Source organism: Vombatus ursinus, unplaced genomic scaffold (genome assembly GCF_900497805.2).
Source record: "Vombatus ursinus unplaced genomic scaffold, bare-nosed wombat genome assembly UNPS02012147.1, whole genome shotgun sequence".
Classification (NCBI taxonomy): Eukaryota; Metazoa; Chordata; class Mammalia; order Diprotodontia; family Vombatidae; genus Vombatus; species Vombatus ursinus.
This window is the reverse complement of record NW_020951925.1, coordinates 542440-563990: the sequence shown is the minus strand read 5'-3', so window position 1 is coordinate 563990 and position 21551 is coordinate 542440. Positions and strand designations below refer to the sequence as shown.

General features: G+C 47.7%; 1 protein-coding gene across 3 annotated transcripts in view; it reads right to left on the bottom strand.

The window, feature by feature from the left end:
- Window positions 1–1456: 1456 nt before the first annotated feature.
- The window catches only part of ADARB1 (adenosine deaminase RNA specific B1), a 124247-nt gene continuing 104152 nt past the window's right edge, over window positions 1457–21551 (bottom strand). For all 3 annotated transcript variants that reach the window (XM_027857432.1, XM_027857430.1, XM_027857433.1), the window contains 3 exons: window positions 13742–13923; window positions 3508–3686; window positions 1457–2623 (listed from right to left, as the gene is read on the bottom strand). In XM_027857432.1, coding sequence (XP_027713233.1) covers window positions 2441–2623; window positions 3508–3686; window positions 13742–13923 — 544 coding nt within the window. In that variant the 3' untranslated portion in view covers window positions 1457–2440. The remainder of the gene's footprint in view (window positions 2624–3507; window positions 3687–13741; window positions 13924–21551) is intronic.

Here is a 21551-nt window from a genome sequence, read left to right as displayed (position 1 = left end):
CCAGACAATCCTGGGTCCCCTCACCTGCTCCTCCTCCTCCTCCATTTCCACACAGATGCCTCCTCGCTGAGCAAAGTGACCGGCCAGAAAACTGATCAGACATGATGACGATGAGTAGACCCCAGAAAATGCCCTCCCTCGCCTGGCCCCCTACCCTCGAACATGGACCGTTCAAGATTTTTGTGCAAAATCGCTCCCGTTCTTTTCACCATGTCAGGGACTTTTAAAAGGCCCTATTCCTAAGAGCTCAGATTCTGAAAGAAACTTTTTTCAAAAATAAACTCTTAAAAAATAATTTGAGAAAATTATAGAAGTGACCATTCCTCCTTTAAGGGAAAAAAAATTCCCTTAAAAACAATGCAGATTTCTGCCATTTCCTCTCACCCCAAACCTGGATTTCTAGGTTAGCTATTCCCCATCTGTGAGTGGATGCAGTCTCTTTTTCCCAGAAATCCTCGTCCTGTTTCTTAATGTCGCACCGACTCAGGGCCCTTTAACAGAAATGGTTCACAGTTGCCAAAGCTCCTTTTTCTCCCATTTGGAAACCGAATTTCCTTTCTTCTGCAAGGACCTGAAGCTGAATACTAATTGTCATGACATGGAGCACTTCTGTAACTCGCTGCTCTCTTGCCTTCTTCTCCTCATTTCTGGCCAGGTGTGGGTTAATCCAAAGGGAGTGGCCCGGGCTGAGGTAGTTGCTGCTCCAGGAGTCGAAGAGTCAATGTGTTTGGGCAGCAGCGATGGTGACCCTTCCTTGGCACAGGCCCTGCTTCCTGGCTGCCCGAACCATGGGATGCTGCTGCTACATTAGGCAACTGCGACCTTTCCACTCCTCTGAGACTCCTCTTAGGGGAGAGGTGCCTCCTCCCAAAGGGCCTGGAAAGCCATCCTTGGCGAGACACCCATGCGAGGAGACACGGAAGGCAGCTCTGGTTCAAACCAGTTCGTTCTGACCTTTCTACCCAAAGGTCTGATGGGCAGAAGCAGCCTCAGACCTCACTTCCTTGTCACGGATCACTCTCGGGCTGGCTCCGTGTGCAGACATGGAGGGGAAAGTCTGGAAAGAGGCCCAGGATCATCTTGCAATAACAGCGCTCTGAGCAAACGCAGGGAGCTTTCGATCACCTGGCCCTGCCCCCAAATTGCAGACTCAAGTTCCACAGGACCCCCCGACGCCCACGGGACCCAGGGGTCAAATGAAGGATGAACATGAATAGATGGGGGAAGAATCCTGGAATTAAGGTTTGCAAAGCAGATCTTCCCAAAGGGCCCTCCCAGTCACTGAGGAAGGAGGGGAGGCGGCAGGGCTGGCGTTCGTTCAAACGTTCCTAACGAATCACGCTGGTTCTTAAAGGTGCCCTAGTAATGCTAAAGCTGTGATTGTACTCTGAATTCCTGGGTGTGTATAGATATATGTGTGTGTGTGTGTGTGTATGTATGTGTGTGTGTATATATATATATATATATATATATATATATATATATAACTATAGAGAGAAGGGGGCGGAGGAAAAATCAGCTACTAAGAGTCAACTTCTTCTGTGTTATACAGACTGAATTGTGGAACTTACAAATGACCTCTACTTGGTTTCCAGTTGATAATGGTAAAAAAAAAAAAAATGAAGACTTTACACCGTGTGGAAATGTGGGGCAAGGACAAGTACTTGGAACCGGGTCACAGACTAATAGATACACACGTCGACGACCGAGCGTTCCTCGGCAGCTGGTTTTTTAAAGGACCAGGAGGTAGGGACGAGCAGGCTTTCCACAGTTAATCCTTCTGGCTTCACCGCCTCATCACGCACATCCTCTCTCATTCACAAAAAGCTTATGAAGGAGCAGAAATGGATTTTGTAGATGAGTTCTAGAAAAATTCAAACCACATCCTAAAAATGCTGTGAAAACCCCAATGCTAGCATGTACGTTGAGTATGTGCACCTACCTATATTGCCTTATATGGGAGAGGGGAGTGCCGGGGCTGGGGCAAACCCAGGACAGGGTCTGACTTAAGTGGAGATGTGAAAATTAGACCCAGTCTGCACTGTAGCGGCTCTAAGACGGATGGATTTGTAGAGAATTACACCCAAGTTCTCAAACATAAAATGAAACAACCTAACAATTAGATTTTCAAAACATGAAAAGGGAATGAAAGCAGTTGCTGGTTAATCCTAGAAAGGGTGTATGCGTGCATGCACGCGCGCACATGTGTGTGTGTGTGTGTGTATGTGTGTGTGGCTGTCTGAACGTGTGGGTGCTGGTATGTGCAGTTGTGTGAGCACGTATGCATATGTGTGCTCTTGTGGGAGCGTGTGTGTGTGTGTGTGTGCCGTTGTGGGAGTGTGTGTGTAGGGGATTGTGGGAGGGCGTGCGCACGCGCAGGAGGGCTCCTTGTGGCAGAGGCGCCAGGTGATGGCCGGGTGTCCAGGTGCCATCCCCCGGGTCAGGGTGTGCAGTTGAGAGAGAACTGGTCCTGCTCAATGGGCTTTTCCACCCAGGCTCCAAGGCCCGCTTTGAGGAAGGCCCTGAAGAGTGACTCTTTGGCAGACTGGTACTCCATGGCGCCTTGCTTGCACTCATGGTACAGGTGGGGTTTGCCGACCTTGGTGCGCATGTTGGAGGAGAGCTAGAAGGGAAGGAATGGCTGTCAGTCATGACTGAGGGCTGAGGAGAGAAGGGGGGAAGCCTCCTCTGAGAGAAAAGCTCTCCCGCACCAGGAAAGGGGAGGCCCCTGGGTTCCACCTGTTCTACCTGTGGGCTCCCACGACTATCCCACCCACTGAAAAGTTTCGTTAGACAAGAGCACTTTTTGATGGAATCAAACAAGGAACAGAGTGTGAACAGGGCCTGTACACCTCCTTGAATCAATCTGAGCCAGTGTGAGAAACAGGGCCCTTCCTGAGGACTCCACCCAAAAGGAAGGAGCCCCTGAGAGTGGGGAGAAGACATTCTGAGCCTCTAGACACAGGAGGCTGGAGTGAGTGTGGCCAAGAAGGGGGATGGAGGGCCTCGCTGGCTCCCCAGGGGGCGAGAAGTCCCAAGGAAAGGTTGGCTCATTCACCACCTTCCATCCACAGGGGTAAGAATAGAACCTGCCTTCTCCTGGCCAGCTACCTGAACCTCGCCTCCACCACAGCATGTCCAGGAAAGGGTGAGGAATCTTCCTGAGGGGGCTCAGAGCCTTTGGGACTGAACTCGAACTCTAAAATCCAAAGAGGAGGAAGTCAAGCAGAGCGTGGGCATCTTTACATTGCCACCCTAGACTGTTACTGTAGTAGGCGTCAGGATGCATCTCTGCTTCTGTTTCATTCTCGCCTCCCTTTATCTGGGAGGCGGCCGTGCTAGTTCAGCATTCACGAGACAGTTTTGAATCTGGATGCCATGAAACACTAGCGGCAGCTACGGTGGTGGGGCAGAAGCCCGAGACCTTGCAGCAGCTGCACGGACCGAGTGGCCCCAGGCCTCTGCCCAGAAGGAGCCCATTCAGGGTGTGAGGTGTGCTGGACGTACCTTGGCATGGATGCGTAGCCAGCGACTGTAAAGTGCTTGTTTGCAGAGTCGAGATGCACGGCCCATCTCATCCTTCCCAGTGGTGGCGTTAATGATCTCCAGGTTGGGGTCCCCAACCGTCCAGTTGACACTGAAGTTTGGGGCTTTCCCTGGTTGTCGAGCTTCAGCGTTGCTGATTCCTGAAACAAAGCGACAGAAAGCTCTTGTGAGCTGGGGCAGAGATTAATTAATCTGGGCATAGAGGGATTCCTGGTGGAACACTGTCCTCCTGACCGCACGTGCTCTGTGCACACAGAAAGTTACACACGCAAGCCTCCAAGCACCTCCCACCTTCTCTGAGATGCAGCTGGACTAGCCATGCCCCTCGCCCTCCCCAGCTGCCCTCCTCCTGTCATGTCCAGGTGCACAGCCCAGGAGCGGAATCACAGAACCTTAAGAACCGTGCATGCATGTTTCTGAGGACAAGGCGGGAAGAACACGGGCAGACAGAGGAGGAACGTGGACAACCACGGGCCCCGAGCTTTGCTCCCTGGCCCCAGCATTGAGCAGCAGCTTTGGAGCCCACCCCACATCCAGAGGTCACCATATCCCACTCTCGAGGGGCCTGCTGGCACTCTCTGCCTGGCTTCATCCTCAGCAGCCTGCTCTAGGCACTGGCTGTCCGCTGCCTCATCCACCTTCATGCACCAGGTGGGCCTGGCCAGTGAGCCCCTCTTGGGCTCTCCCTGCATGCCCTAGTCTCAGGGCTCCGGGGCCCTCCTGGTATAACAGGCTGCGTGTCAGGGTCTACATCTGAGATGCTGGGCTGGGAAGTCGAGTCTGCCATCTGAGCCAGGGTCTTCTCCTTAGTCAGGTAGCTGGGGGTGCCACGGTGCACAGATTGCTGGGCCTGGAATTAGGAAGACCTGAATTCTAATCCAGTCTCAGACACTTAGACATCAGCTATGGGACCCTGGGCAAGTCACTTCACCCCTGTCAGCCTCTGTTTCCTCAACTGTAAAATGGGGATAATAACAGCACCCACCTGCTAGCAGTATTGAGGTTCAAATGAGGTAATATCTGTAAAATGCACGCACCATGCCTGGCACAGAGCTCAACTGAGCCTTTCTTCCTTCCCTTCTTTCCTTACTCTAAAAGCCTGAGGTCCTGACTTAGCAAACCCAGGCAAGATCAAAAAGGTGCTGGAGAGCCAGTGGGGCAGAACAGTCCTCCCTGACGCTAGCAGCAGGACGCACGGTCCCTGGCAGGCTCCCAGTCACCCAGGTGACTGACAGTCACCTGTCAGTGAGGTGCCCACCCGGGGCTCCAGACAGAGGTGTGGAGAGACGGGAGAAGGCCTCCCCGGGGCGAGGCCAGGTGAGGAGCTCCTAGTGCTGTCTCTGCCCCCAAACACCCCCCCCAGATGAGTCCCCCTTCCCTCATCTGTCCCATGAGAGCACTGGCCAAGATGACGAAGTTCCCAGATTCCCTGCTGACCTGGCAGCTGCCCAGATGAGTCGCCATGTCCCTGAAGTGACTCAGCCCTGGGAGAAAGGGTGGCCCAGAGAAGGTGCCACACCGTGCTGCCCGTCCTCCAGCCAGGGATGGAGGCGGATGGTCACAGGACCCTCAGGCTGACCCTCGGAGGTCATCCAGTCTAAAGTACTCATGTGACAGAGTGCAGGGATTCTTGCCTCCCAGGGAGAAGTGCAGGAGTCAGGGACCCCAGATCGCCAGGACGGCTTCTCCAAGCATGAGCCAGGCTGGAGGCAGCCAAACACCTGACATGTCTCTCGGGCTCAGTTCAATCCAACACACAGCAATTGCTTCATATGTGCAAAGAACTGTACCGGCCCCTGGGTTCAGTGAGGAAGAATATGCAGCCGTCTGGGCTCTCAAAGAGCGCGCGTTTTCCCAGGGACTCCCAGAGAGCAGGCGTCGAGGGGCCCATGGGGGTCCGAGCCTGACCGTGGGATGTCCTCCTTCCGCAGGTCCCCTGGCAGAGGCTGGAGATGGCGGCAGGGATTCCCTTGGGGGACGGACCTGACCCACGCTCCAATCTTGCGACTCCACATCAGGGCAGCATCCTCTAGCTGGGTCGTGGAATCAGACTCCCCGAGTCCAGCCAGGACAGTCATCATGCAGTGTGTCTGTGTGTGGGGGGGTGGATGTTCGGAGAGAGGCCACTTAGGATGACTTGTTCAATCATTTCAGTGCCATCCAACTCTTCATGACCCCACTGGGGGTTCTCTTGGCAAAGATACCAGAGCGGTTCACCATTTCCTTCTCCAGCTCATTTGAAAGATGAGGAAACTGAGGCAAACGGGGTGAAGTGATTTGCCCAGGGTCACACAGCTAGCAAGGGTCTGGGGCTAGATTTTAACTCAGGAAGATGAGCCCTTCTGACTCCAGGCCCTGCGCTCTGTGCACTATGGCGCCCCCTAGCTGCTCCAGAGTAACGGGCTCTCTTGAACCACGGTGCTTCATCCTCTAGGAGAGAGCAGAGGGAGGAAGGCACTGCCCTTCTCTGCTGAACCCCAGGCAAAAAAACAAGGTTGGAGCAGAGCCAAAGACCCGTCCCCCAGGCCAAGCAGAAGGGACGTGAGTCCTCCAGGACCTCTAGGTCCCCTTTGCTCCTTGGTGTCAGGACCCAAGGCTACTGGCTCAGCTTCCCTGCGAGGGCGGACCCCTGCGCTCCACGCTCTGCTAAGAGGAGGAGAGGGCGTCCCCTGACCAAAGAATGAATCACTTCTGCACTGAATCGAGCGAGTCCTACCCTGTGCGCAGTAGAAAACCACCCCCTTCCTTGGAAGCCCAGCTCAAATGGATTGATTCAACTAATACTCATGAGGTACCTCTGGGGGAACACACGAGGAGGAGATCAGAGCCAGCCTCTGTGCCTATGGTGTTCAGAGGAAGAGGAGAGAGAACACAGGCTTCCTCCTCCAGGGAGCCTCCCCGATGCCCCTCTTCCTTGCTCCTTTTGCAGCATCTTGACTGGCACCTCTGTGACACCCTTCCCCAGCCCCCCAGCTCTAGAGAAAGGGTCCTAGGAGCTCTAAGGTTGCCTGCAGTCCAAATCCGCGATTCTGTGGAGACACCTCTCCTTCTTCCCACTCTGCACAACCCCTGGAACTCCCGCTGTTTTTTCCATGTACTTTAGTAACAGTGATGATGATGGCTGGCAATTATAGAGATCTAAGGTTTGAAAAGCGCTCTGTACATACTGTCTCATCTGATAAGTTACCAGAGAGCAGGTGCATGTGTGCGCATGTGTTCTGCCCAGCTGGATCTTAGGATTCCCAAAGACACAGTCCACGCATTAATTATCCTCGTCTTTCCTCAGTGCATACTACAGATGCCAAATAAATGGTACAGGAACGTAAGATTATGGAATGGTGGCTGCCCGTACCCCTGCCTGTTAGACGGTGATTGGTGGATAAATCAACCAGATGGCCATTCAGATGTCTCCAAGTTCACCAGTGCAGAAAGAACCTGGGGGGCGGGGTGGGGGTGGGAGGAGACTCAGCCTCCGTAGATGGTCTGCTGATGTGACCCTGGCGCAGTCATGGGCAAACATCCCTGTGGGGCCAGAGACAGCTGGACTGATAGAAAGGAAGCACAGCTAAGACTCCAGGCAGGCTAAGGAAAGTGCTGCCTTTAGTAAAAAGAGAACAATGAGGCGGCCAACGAGAGTTTGCCCCAAGGTTCCCATTATCTCCGCGTGTTTCTTTGGAAGCACAAGGCTCCCACATGATCCCGAGGATGGGTTTCGGCTGCCCTGGCACAAATGTACCGCCCCAACAGGCAGGAATTAAAATCGGCACCATCGACTAGTGGAGGAGCTTATCTTTCCGAGGCTGTAAAATGAGAACTAGGGTAATGAGTTAATTATAGGACACCCTGAAGAAGGCAGAACGACGAAGAGACACTCCTGAGTGTCTAAGCCGTTTTAGTGAACAGGTCTTCCCAAAGGTTTTCTAACACGTCTCCTCCTTATCAGCTCGTACACCCAGTAGCACAACATTGCAGAGATAGATACTAGAAGATAGAGTTGGCAGCTCGCCATCGGGACCCTCCTTGTGGGCCAAAGCTCTGGGCTCACCTCTTCCCCCACTGACCTCATCCAGTCTCACGGCTTCTTCATATGACAGCAACATCGCAATTTCTGGGTCCCCACTTCTTGACAAAGAATGGACAGACTCCTCGTTCTGTCATTTAAGATGCCAGCCTGTTTTCCAGTCCATTGAAAGGCCCAGAGAATCCTGTTTGTGGGTGACCTGGAGGCCACTGGGGAGAGATGGAGGAGACGGCAGTATAGCCTTAATGGCATCTTTCACACACTAAATGATGTTAAAGGAGTCATCCAGGAAACGTGTGGGGACAGGAGGGCCGAGGAAGGGCCAATGGCTTTAACGCTTCCCTGGTACCCAAGGGGCACAGGAAGGCCCTGAGCAGGGACAACCAGGTGAGTGCCAGGCGAAGCCTCAGGGAAGGTTCGTGGAAGAATATGGGGTGGGGAGGTGGAGAGTCTTGGGCAAGCGGTGGCATTGGTGCAGGAAGTCCTTCCACAGATTCCACCAGTAGGCCCAACTCTATGACTTGGTATTATCTGCTTTCCTGCCTTCATTCCCCGGCCCTGGAACATTCTCCGCTTCCCTCCCCTAATGGCTTCTGACAGAGATGGCCCCTTCCTCTGGAAGCTCTTCCTACGATGTCACATACACACACCTCTCACTCTTCCTGGTCCGACCCATAGCACTCAGTGCCCCTCAGATGTGTTCAGAGTGTCTCCTCTGTACCCGAACTCTTTGTTTGGACATCTCTGTCCCAAGAGACAACAAGCTCCTTGAGAGAAAGGACTGGGCCTTCTTCATCTTTATATATTTTCAGTGCCTAGCAGAGGATCTTACAGAGCGTGCCTAATCAGCAATTACTAACCACACTGTTCTTACTGTATGCAATGTTTTCCAATACATTTTCTTAAATATAGGGCATTAAAAGGAAAGATGATAAATAGACGCTTTAGGATTAACATGCTTGTCAATACAATTACAGACTAGAGGCCACTCCCATCCTGGAATCTGTCCCTGGCCACTTCTAATGAGCCAGGACGCCATGTGTGGGTACACTCATTTCTCTTCTCCACTGAATTTCTTTTTCAAAGGAAAAACATGGCTCATTCCTTGAGAGCAAAGACTGGTGAAAACTCTTGCAGATGGGTTAATCCAGGACAAGGCAGCCCAGAGAGAACTCCTCCCCAAGCAAAGGAAGGACATCTTGAACATCGGAGCCTAAAAAGAAGGCCTCTGCAGCCTCATAGCCTGTTTCCGCTGCAGGCCTATTCTGGGTTTATATTATTACCTCCTGCTCCTCAGGGCCTGGAAAAGCAGAGAGGTGTGAAGATAAAAGTTGTGAGGCGGCCATAACTAATTAAGGGGAATTGAGGGGAAACTAGCACCTTCAACTGGCCTTGTTTTGCTTTTTAGCTGGGGAAAAAAACCTAACAATTTGTGATCTGAGCAGGGAAACAAATGAGATCAGGGAGACCGAAGGACAATCATGATAATGAAATCATCCGCGGGCCTTGCTACCTCAGTGAGACTGGGGGAGGGGGTGCAAGAAGGACAGTCAGGAAGGCCTGGGATCCCGGCTGGGCCATCTCCCCAATCCTTCTCTCCAGGACTGGGCGCCGCAGAAGAGATGCGGAGCCCGGTGAGTGGGCGTCCAGCTTTCTGCGCTAGCGTGTTCTCCTTCACTTTCTCTGAGCCCCTACTTCTTAGCACACTTCCTAGCACACAGTAAACACTTAATAAATGCTGGTCAAATGACTGACGGCGCAAATCCGCTGCCGAGTTAGGACGGAGAACTCTCACATCCTGTGGGCAAGCCAAGCTCTGCAACAAGGACTGATCAGAGAAGGTCATGGAGGGATTTCTGCGTGCTCATTTTAAAAGAAACTACAGAAAGACAACTGAATGAAAAGCGCGCCCCTCTAAGTCTGGTCATGGGAAAAGGAAGACATGAGTGGGAAGGCTGCGGAGCAAGGTGAAGTTGCTTCCCTTTGCACCACGTGGGAGAATGCCAGCGGTCTATCTCAGTCCTTTTTGCTCAGATCCTAATCAGAAACTGGGTGCAAAAATGGCGACCCCACCTCAGCCCTGCAGCCTCCTTCCAAGCCCATTGATGAGACAAACAGCAAACTCTAAGCACCAACTGCTGGACTGATGAGGATTCAAGTTGTGAACCAGTCGGGAAGGAGGCATGCGGAGCTAAGTCGGGCAATCGGGCCAGAGAGCCTCACAAAATGCCAAGAAACGTCTTTGGATGGATGATCCCCCAAACAGACCCGGCACTGAGGGGCCCTTTCTGCAGCCTCTTGCACAGACAGACACGTGGGCTTTGTTTCTAGGAAGAGGAAGCTCACTCCTGCACGAGGTGGTAGTTAACTCAGTTCTTTCCTAATCAGCCAGAACCTGCCTCCCTGCTCCTTGGAGCCGCTCAACGTCCTGAGCGCTGGATTGATTTCCTTCTTTCTCAGGGAGTTGCCCAAATGGTCAAAGATAGCACCGCCCATAAGCTTTTTCTTCTCTGAGTTAAGCACCCTGATTGCCTTCCAGCATTCTTTGGACAAGACGGTTTGCTGACTCCAGACCAGCTTGGACCTGTTCTGATGAATCCACGTCATCCCCATAAGGGGGGGCCCGTTCTTGAGCCTTGTTCCCTTTTAAAAGGGCCAGGTGCATGACCCTTTGCCTCAAACTAATTTAACTCAATCCAGCAAGCCTTTGTTAAGTATTTACTACATACCACAACCTTTAATAGACTCTTGATCTACAAAGATGAAATGGTCGCAGTCCTCAAGAAGCCTCTATTCTCTGGGGACGATTAAATTTGGAATCAACTGATCACTCCAGTTTTGCCTGACTTTAAGCATTCCCAAGCTAAGTTTCCACACCTTGTACAATTGATTTTTAAAATAGTTTCATTTTTTTTTGTTTTCACTTTACCTAGATTTACCCCTGTATCCCTCCCAACCTCCCAGAAAGCCATCCATTATATCAAAGAGGTTTTTTTTTTTTTAAGAAGAGGAGGAAAAACCCCCAGCAAAACCAACCAACATTGGAAAGATCAGATATTCCACACCCCCTTCCATCGTCCTGGATCCCAGTGTCTGTAAGGAGAGGTGGGGGAGGGGCATCTTCTCATCTCTTCTGAGGAGCCACCCGTGGTCATTCAGACTTCACAACATTCACTTTTGACTGTTGCTCTTTCCATTTCCATCACTGGGGTGACTACGTATGGTGTTTTCCTGGCTCTGCTGACTTCCTCCTGCATCAGTGCACATAAGTGTCTCCATGTCTCTCTGTAGCCATCATCTACCCTAGTTGGTCTACCATATTCCCGATCGATGGGCATTCCCTTTGTTTCCACTTCTTTGCTCCCACAAACGGTGCTGCTGAAAATATTTGGGTCTAAGAGCTAACATTAATAATAGCTAACATTTATATAGGCCCACTATGCTAAGCACTTTACAACTATCATCTCATTTGATCCTTACAACATCCCTGGGGAGTAGGAGCTACTACTATCCCCATTTTACAAATAAGAAAACTGACAGAAACAGGGTCAGTAAGTGTCTGAGGCTGGATTTGAATTCAGGTCTTCCTGACTCCAGGCCCAATGCTCTATCCACTGCAGCACTGGCTGCCTCTATTTCAAGCCTCTTTCTTGTCACTGACCTCCTTGGGGATCATGGTGGAATCTCTAGGTCAATGAATGACTGATTTTAAAAACCAGTGCCATCTCATCTCTACGGTTTGACAATCTCTTCTGGAATGTTTGTTGGGGAGTAAGAAGAATTGTGCCGGTCTATAATTTCTGGAATCTACCTTTTTATTTTTTGAAAATCCAAGTATTTATTCATTTATCCACCTAGAATCTTTCCTATTTTCTGTTTCTAAAAGACTATGAACAACAGTCCTGAGATTATACCTGCAAGTTGGTTCAGCACAATGGGATGTCCCAATCTAAAACCTGGAGAATCTACTCTATATGTCTCTACTGAGCCCCTGTTGGGTTCCAGGTCATGTGTTGGCTCCAAAGGTAACTATGGAATGGTTCCTACCCTCAGGGAGATTACATTTTACCGCAGGGAGGAGATCCTAGATGAGTTTGAACTTCTTAGTAACTGCTGGATGCTTACTCATTCGCCTATTTAGGCCTATGTTTGGATACAAAGAAAGACAAAAGAGAGTCCTTGTGCCCAAGGAGCCCACAGTCTAGTGGACCGAATTCGCCATCCTTTCTTAGAGTGATTCCATTTATTTCCTAATTCTTTTCTGGGTCTCTACTTAACCAGGAAGGTTTTCTCTCCTTCTTGACTCACAAAGATCAACATAAATTTCACTCATCAGAACTCGAATACACATTTTCCATTTGCAAGCCCACTTTGTCTTTAGCTCCATAGTTCTCCAAAGTCTACAACATGCTAACACTTCAGAACATGGACCCTTTGGAAAAGAAAACTGATGACTTAAAGGGAGGAAACGGTTTTCCTTCAGGCCACCTATCTCTCCATTCTGAAACAAATGCCCTCAATTCTCTATTTCTTCCAAAGCATGAATTTTTGGGGAAAAAATTATGCACAAAAGTGCATTTCTTGCCTCTTTCAACAACCAAATTGTTCACATTAGAAAGGAGACAGTAACTTAAATATATATACATATATATATAATGCATATATATGTATATGTATAATATGCATTTACAGACACACAGAGAGAGAATCTTTCATAAAAATAAAATTGAGTTTCATGGATGAGAAGCCTTTCAAAAATACTGGAAATCTTATTTTAACAAAGTTAGCACAATTTTGCCAAAAACTTTGACATTCTGGATGTTAGTTATTTCTCAGTAAAGATAATATATTTGCACAATATTAATCATTCAAAGACACGGGATTAAATGATTAACCACAGGAATGAAATGGTATACCCTTCACTCAAATATAGAAAGTACAGTACAAATGAAGAAAATTATTTTTCTCTCAGTCATGAAAAATTAATTCACTTAGTTATTATGCAATCAAATCCTAGACCCAAATGTCTTAGACCCAGAGATGGAAATAAGGATTGCAGTTTCAGGCTACCACATTTGGTCTGTTTTAATCCCCTGTATTTTGTTTTTCCTCACTCCAGCTTTGTTTGAAAATGCTTGTAATTCATTAAACATGCTGCCAAATAAAATTCCATCTGGCTTTTTTTTCCTCTAAAATTAAAGACATGCCAGTAGCCAAGCACAGGAAAATAAAGCAGGGAACGCCCGCAAAGGAGGAAACACATTTGCTGGTCACCAGGGCTTCAGTATTAAGCTTCAAAAAGGAAATATTATAAACAGTGAGCAATAAAGATTTTTAAAAGGATGAAAATACCTTAACTGTGTCCTTTTAAATAAGGGTGAGCTTAGCGGTTAGGACCCTTGAATTCAACTGCTCTTGTTCAGTTTACCGCTAGCCACTGACATTCTAAAAAACAGTAACAAAGAGCTTTAAAAGCAAGCAGCTTTGAGAAGGGTGAAGCAAGAGCGCTGTGTGGCCTAGCCAAGGCTGATGGACGTCTTCTCCCCCAAGCCTGGCGCTATGCTTTTACTGCAGAAGAGGAGAATGCCACCCACGGGCTCATGCACGGCCAAGATCACACCCTGGCCAGGGGGCAGTGGGGAAACCCAAGGGCGTTGGTGTCCAGCTATGTCTGGGAGCTGGAGGACGGCATGAATTTCAGAGAGCTGCTGGGAGAGACGCTTTCATAATAAAGACCAAGCTCCAACTTCAGGACAAATAGAGAGCCTGATACGATAAGGAGCAACAGAGAAATTGGAATTTACCAGATCTGGTAGAATGCTTCTAGAGGAGAAGAAGCAAGCAAAAGCAACAGAGGGCCTTCACAGGGCCCGTGGACGTAGTCCAGCTTCTCTCCAAAATCAGCTGCATTCCCTGCTCTCTCCCTAGGGGTCACCCTCATACAACTTCTCATGGGGAAACCAGCAAGCTGGGAGAACTGCATTCCCTGCTACCCCCAGGGGTCGCTCTCACACAGCCTCCAATGAAAGGACCAGCTTTCTGTAAGCTGCATTCCCTGCTCCCTCCCTGCATTCCCTGCTCCCTCCCTAGGGGTCGCTCTCACACAGCTCCTAATGGAAGCTCAAAGACGTCGATCCCAGGCGAAGCATTGACGTCTCTCTGTTGGATACTTGCCGCTAAGTAAAGGTCGGTTGAGCGTATACAGAGGTGGAAGCTCTTCTATGTCTGAGATCCGCTGGTACACTGCTCTGGAAAGGTGGTCCCCGTGGTATAAACTCCCCAAGATGATGCTAGAGAAGTAAATGGGCTCCACAAAGAGGCTCAGCAAGGATCCCTGAATGCCCAACACGTTCCACCTACAGGGCAGAAGAAGAGAAACACCTTCCTCTTAATGCGCCTCCAGACGTCCCGGGGAAAGCAGCCACCCCTAGAACTTCTCTCCTGCGACTGCACCCACCTCCCCAAAGGGCGCGCCTGAAAGGGAAATTCCGAAAAGAGAACCAAAGTTGCCTGACATTGCCCAGACTGGCCGCAAGCCCTGGGCTCCTTGGGCGGTGGAGCGACAGAGACACGACCTGCCATAAGGCCGTACTGGAGCTTGTGCCATTTCAAACTTCCCTCCTCCAAAAAGGCCTTCTCAGAAGAGTGTGAGCCCCATGAAACCGCATGCACGACACGCCGCCCCTCATCCACTCCCATCATCTGCCCCTAGGCTCCAGGCTGGACCACTCCTCGGTCCCAAGAGAAGCTGGTGATTGACCTCAACCCAAGAACATCCCTCGGTCTCAGGGCCCGTTCTGCATCAGAGGACCAGGACGACAGCTCTCAGAAGCAAGAGAACCAACAAGTATTTTTCCATCAAGAGCCATGAAAAGACAAGAATGGAAGAAAGTCTTGCCCAGAAGGATTCAGGCACACTAGCATGGCCATCTGGGCAAACTTTTATGGGGCCCCAAATCTAACTGCAGCTGATATTTATAGATATTTCTGTACAGAAGAAGCAATGGCTATTTGATGTTGCTGGGCTGGTCATTTAAGGCAGCCAGGAGGCTGTCTGGCATCCTCGCCACCTAAAATATAAAAGAACCAGCTCTGGGCTTGGTGTTAGAGGTTTTAACACAGTTCCAACTGCCCTGTGGGCACACATGCTTGACCTGACATTACCACCTGCCGTGGGAAATGCAGACACAGAGAGGAAAATAAAACTCAGATTTTATTTGCAGACTTATCCTTTTTAATCTTACTAGAAGTAAAGCTGTATTTTATTGCATTTTGTGGTTCCTGTCTGCATTCCAACCTTGAGCTTGAATCACTGAATTGGCCTGAGGTAGGCCCGGCCCAGAGTAACTGGCATGGTTGACAGGGGTTGGTTAGAATGACACTTCATGGTTAAGTTCATTGTTGAAGTGGGGGAAGGTTAATGTAAAAGAAATTGAGCCTCTAGTGATTGTGCCTAGGCTAGATATGGGACCCTCATGCCCTGGGGCTATGACCCTCTTAGGGGTGTGTGGGCAGTGGGGTAAGGAGAGAGCTCCCACTAACCCCCAGGTCTACTCCAATGCATGCTCAAGAAGCTTGACAGGGAAAGTAAAAACCTAGCAAAATTATGCATCCCTTGGCTCTTTTTGAGATTTAGAAAAGCTGGATTAGTCACAAGGAAAATGAAGATAAACTGTCTTTGTGCATTTGGCAGTTAGAGGCAAAGGGTAATGAGCTTTTGCTCTTTGAAGGAAAAGAAGGGGCTTATGGATCTGGTTACAGCCCAGACGAAAAGGGCAGTGCTGCTAACGGGGGTGAGGGCTGCTAGGCTACAAATGGAAAGCATGATCTGCTGGAGAATGTGTTAAACCCTGCAGAGATTAGAGCTATAAGAGAAGACAGCAGTAGAAGTGCCCATGGGCACTGCAGATCCATACCAATGGGAAGAGAATCTTGGGTCAATCCCATCACTTCTCTCAGCACACGCCATCCTCCATAAAAGTCAGATAGCCCACTGGCTTTTACCACTAAGGAGCTTGGAAGGTTACAGGAAAAGTTTAAAAAGCACATTAAAGAATCATCAAAATGATAACTATCAAGAGTGTAGTCTAATGAGGTCAACTCAAAAGTTTTTCATAGTTCCATAGAACTCCAGACTTCTCATGGATTTGCTTTTGGAAAGTTAACTAAGCCAGCAGGAAAACCAAACGGGGACTCCTTTTTCAGGAGGCTAAAAAGGGTCCACAATTAATCTTCCAATGGGGGATCGTGAAGGAGGGTTGATATTTTTAAAGCAATGTTTCTGGCGGACTGCATTTATGCCCCTTAGTCTCTACCCATCATTTCCTAAAATGAGCCTGATTCAGGAGCATTTAAATTTTTGCCTTTTGGGTGGAACCTCACCTGAATGGTATCAGGTTTTAATTAGAGTTCTTCACCATCAGACCTCTACACCAGGTTGGGAAGATCAACTGGTGAGATTTGAATAGGAGACCAATTTGTGTCACTGGGGTGGGGGGGGTGGCTCACCAAGGGGGTCCACACAAACAGGCAGATGCCCACTGCCATATTAGGGGGGTGGACAAGGTTGAGATTCTTTCCCGTAAGGAGCTTTGGGTGTGGCTTTTGAAACATGGACAAGAAGATGATTGCTAACTCTTTCAGGCTTATGAAGGTGTTAGCAAAATTGTTCTGGGACATGTGGCCTGGGGCAGGAAAGGTCTTCCTGCCCTACCCACATTTAGGGCATTTTGGTCATTGCCTTTCCTGGCTAATTGTTCAAAGCCCCCCAGATCTTTGTATCTATATATGAGAGGTGGTTAAGGGCAGTTCTCCTGGAGTGAAGGTTGAACATCCTCTAAGACTCAGGCTGTCCTAACTGTAGGATCACAGTTGTATCAGAAGCCATACTCCCAAGTCATTGTGGCACCAATATATGAAGGACTGCTAGATACCTGTAAGGGTCAGCCACATGGATCAGTGGGTAGAGTGCTGGGCCTGGAGTCAGAAACACCTGACTTCAAATCCAGCCTCAGACAGTTACTAGCTTTGTGAACATGAGCAGGCTGCTTCCCCCTGTTTGCCTTAATCCACTGGAGAAGGAAATGGTGAAGCGCTCCAGAATCTTTACCAAGAAAATCTCATGAACAGTATTGAAGTGTGATGGTCCACAGGGCCACAAAGAGGTGGGCATGACTGAGCTACTGTAAGACATTTGCAGCCCAGTGTCCATAGGAGTTTTGGCAGGAAAGCCACTGAGAGAATAAGTATCCTTTGTCAAGTGGCAGTGGCTAGAAAGTCCCCTCTATGGGTCTCACATGTGGATGTTAATTGGAGGACTGTGTCATAGGCATCTTGTGAGCATCTCTATGGGCACTTATCACAGCCAGTTATTTCTGGCAGAGCCAAATGGAAGCCACTAGCATTGCCAGAAATACCCCCCCACACCCACCCATGCACACACACACACACACACACACACACACACCTGCACACTAAGACCTAGCTCTTGTGAAGTATCTTTTTGCCTAGTTTACTAATGGTGCTGCCTGTTATGAGGAAAGTATACACAATCAGACCTAAATGGCTATTAAATTCAATAATGTGTAACACCAGGTGTTGGGAGACCTATTAATTCCTCCCAGGGGGCCAAATGGCATGGTTGGCATGTGTGAATGCCTTGAGAGATGGGGCAGACAAGCTTTTTATTTCTATTGATTCCTGAGTAGTGGCCACGGAAATTTCATGGTTGAGTAGTTTGGGGACTGAAAAGAACAAGACTAGGTAATTAAAGGTTCTCTCCTTGGGGTCAGAACCAATGGAGGCATGTTGCCAAAGTCTCCCATCGTGTTTGTAGGGCATGTGAGAGTCCACATCATATGCCTTCTGCTGAACTGAACAATCAGGCTGATGCCCTTATAAAATGGTAGAAACTGGGGACTGGGTCCATCATCAATGGGGACACGGGGGCTATGATGCCCTGGTGTGGCAAGCACAGGCCCCTATGACCTTCTTCACTTGGAACAATGTGGCTACTTCTGTTCAACAATGGTCTTTGTTCCGGTGGAGAACCTGCCTTTGAAGAATCAGCGTGGCATGATCCCACCAAGTAACTCTCAATCTGCTCCAGACTGGCAGGTTGGTTAGACTAGCCCTCTTCCTCCATTGAAACGAATAATTGTGCACACACTGCAGTTGAGAATTATCCAGGATAGACAATTGCAATGCCAGCTAAATTTGCTACAATAGCAAACACAATAAACACTCTTACAAAACACATCCATCTTCCTCATGGGCTCCTGGTGCCATTGACTCGAATCAGTGCTTCCTTTTTACCACTAAGAAAGTCCGAGACTAGTCCCATCAAAATCTTATTCGCTGGGTTTTCCATCTTTGTCATTATTCCTGGCAACCAAGAAAAACTCTGCCTTCTCTACCTCCTGCCTCCACTGCTGCCACCTTCCCACCCCCCCCCCCCAAATGAAATAGAAAGAAAAATGAAACCTATCGCAAATATTTATAGTTAGGTAAAACAAATTCCTGCATTAGCCCTGTTCAAAGAAAATGTGTCTCAATCTGTACTTGTGAGTCCTTTGCCCCTGTCAGGGGGATGGCATGTTTCATCACGAATCCTCTGGAATTGTGATTAGTAACTATGCTGAACTGTTCCTAAGTCCTTCAAAGTCGTTTGTCTTCTAAAATTCTGTTGTCATTGTACGAATTGTTCTGGTTCTGATCATTTCCCTCTGCATTAGCTCATATAATCCTTCCCAGGCTTCTCTGAAACTGTCCCCTTAATCATTTCTTGTGGCACAATAGCATTCCATCACATTCATATGTCATGACTTGCTCAGTCATTCCTCACCTGATGGCACCTCCTCAATCTCCAACTCTTCTCAACTGCAAGAAGAGCTGTCATAAATATTTCTGCGCGTCCTTAGACATTGTTTTACTTAAGACTTTTCTCTACCTGAATTTCCCCTTTGCCTTATTTGTTCCTTTCTCCTTTTTTCTTCCAGTTTCTCTTTTGAGTGAAATGTATTTCTGCATCCAGCTCTAGAGAGTGAGGTTCAAGTGTGACACTCCCCATACTTTTTCTTCCTTGTTTGTGCAGATTGCTTGCACACCTTGATTATGTAAGGTAATTTTCCCACTCTTCCTCTCTCTCTTTTTCTCTTAGTGTATTCCTCTTTCCCTACCCTTCCATTCTTCTTTTAAGATCAAGGCATAGCAGAACCATTCCCAGGTTCTCTGTCTAATTAGACTCCCTCTTGACCCTTGGTGATGACAGAGTTCTCAGAGAACACATGCATTATCCTTCCTTATTAGAATGTAAGCAGTTTATCCTTGTTTATTCCCTTATTCATCTATGTTCCTTGCTCAACTCTTGTGTTTGCATTTCAAAGTTTCTATACAACTCTAATCTTTTTTATCAGAAATGTGTGGAAGTCTTTTATTTTATTTTTATTTTTTTGCGGGGCAATTGGAGTTAAATAACTTGCCCAGGGGCACACAACTAGTAAGTGTCAAGTGTCTGGTCTGAGACTGGATTTGAATTCAGGTCCTCCTGACTCCAGGGCCAGTGCTCTATCCACTGCACCACTTAGCTGCCCCTGTCCTTTATTTTATTAATGATCTATTTATTCCCTTGTGGGTTTATAATAAAATTTTCTGGGAAAATTATTCTTGGTGCTAAGCCTATACCTTTTGCCTTCTAGAGTATTTATTCTAAGATCTCTGCTCCTTTATAGCAGGGGATAAGAGAAGGCTAAATCATGTGTAATCCTTATTGTAGCTTATTAATTTGACTTATTAATTTCTGGCTGCTTGCAATATTTTTTCTTTGAGTTGGAAACTCTTGATGTGGGCTATATAATGTTCCTGGAAATTTCCATTTTCAAGTTTCAGGAAATTACCAGTGGATTCTTTCTGTGTCTACTTTGCCATCTGGTTTTAAAAGATTTGAGTAGTTTTCTTTTAGGATTTCTTGAACTATGATGCCTAGGCACTCTCTCTCTCTCTCTCTCTCTCTCTCTCTGTCTTTCTCTCTCATCAGAGCTTTCAGGTAGCTCAGTAATTCTTAAAAATCTCCCCTTGATCTGTTTTCCAGGTCAGTTGTTTTTGTTATGAGATATCTTACTTTTTTCATGTTCTAATATTTCTCATCTTATGGAGTCATTGGATTCTCTTTGGTCCATCCTAATTTTTAGGGAGTTTGTTCCTTGGGCAATGTTTTGTACCTATTATGCCAAATTGTTAATTCCTTTTTCAATTTTTTCTTTCATAGTTCTCATTTTTTTTCCCAATCTTTTCCTCTGGTGCTCTCATTTCATTTGTAAAAACATTTAAAATATTTTTTAAACTTTTGTTTCATCACTTCTAGGAATTCTAGTTGAACCTGTGCCCAAGCTGTGTTTTAATTTGAGGTTTTGCTTATAGCTGTTGTGGAGTCATTGTCTTCTTCTGGGTTTGTGTCTTGGGTGTCCACGTAACCCAAACACTTTTCAGTGGGATCCTTTTTTTTGTTTGCTCATTCTTGTAGTATCTTTCCCGGCTCCAAACTTTATGTTAGGGCTGGACTCTGCATACTTCTGGGGAGAATGTCTGGGTTTCACCTGTGATAGGGACCCGTGATGGCATAGGAAGTGCCATCACCTATGATGTTGACTTGATGTTCCCGGTGCTACTCCTGACCATCCTTATTGCTTTTCAGGACATTAGCCCCGAGTGCTTGAATTTAGAAGTTCTTTTTTGTATTGTATTTTTAAAGATCACATTGTTTTTATGTGTATTACATTCCTCCTCTAGCACTGCTTGTAAGCTCAGAATTATTTTAATACTATTTTAGTGGTAGAAGTTCTAGAAAAATGTTGGGACCTCTCCACCAAATAGTGATTTGTTGTAGGGAAGGAACCCATTATTTGTAGGGAGGGAGGTCTTTTAAGGAGGTGAGGAGATCTCTTTGCTTCCTTGCCATCCAACACATCAAAGACCCAGCCCTTGGGGAGCTGGTATGGGAGGTTTTAGCAGAATTCTCATTTGCACTTTATAAGTTGTCTCCCCAATTCAAATCTAAGCCCCTTGAGATAGGGACTCTTTTGTTCTCCTTTGTACCCCTCTGTGCTTAGCACAGCACCTGGAACAAAATAAATACCTATCGGCTGCCTGGAGCGCCTGAGTGAGGACTGGCCTAGAATATTAGGATCAGTCATTGACCTGAGCATTTCATTTTTGAAAATCTCCCGATCTTTCAGTGACTTATCTCTGACATTCTGCCCCTTTCACCTTCCCAACTGCTCTGAAAGTCATTGCATGACAATGAAAACTGCATTCAGTTATACATGACAAGCTTTCCAGTGATGTGTAGACATCCTTCCTGCAGTTCTCTAGCCTCTACCCAAATCCTACTAGAAAAAACTGGTGAATTAATTATAATAACAATAGCTAACATTTATACAGTGCTTACTATCTAAGTGATTTACAATTGTTATTTCATCTGATTCTCATGACAACCTTGGGAAGTATAGGCTATTATTGTCCCCATTTTATGGATGAGGAAACTGAGGCAAAGAGAGGTTAAAAACATGCCCAGGCTCACACAGCTAGAAAGAGTCTAAGGCCAGATTTAAACTCAAGTGTTCCTGACTCCAGGCTTGGTATTTTATCCACTGGGCCACCGAGCTGCTCCTAGTTAATTTTATCTTCTAAAGAGGAGGAATAAGAAACATTTAGCTCAATAGCAGTACCAGGTTATGATTAGAAGCACTGTAGGGCTCGCGGCAGAGTGACAGACTTCAGATCTGAGCTGGAATCCGACTTCTGACACAAACTTTCTATCTTAGTGCCAGGCCTGGAGTCAGGAAGACTCACCTTCTTGAGTTCAAATCTGACCTCAGACTCTTCCTGGCTGTGTGACCTGGGCAAGTCACTTAACCCCTTTTGCCTCACCAAAAAGCAAAAAAGAAAGAAAGAAAGAAAGAAAGAAAGAAAGAAAGAAAGAAAGAAA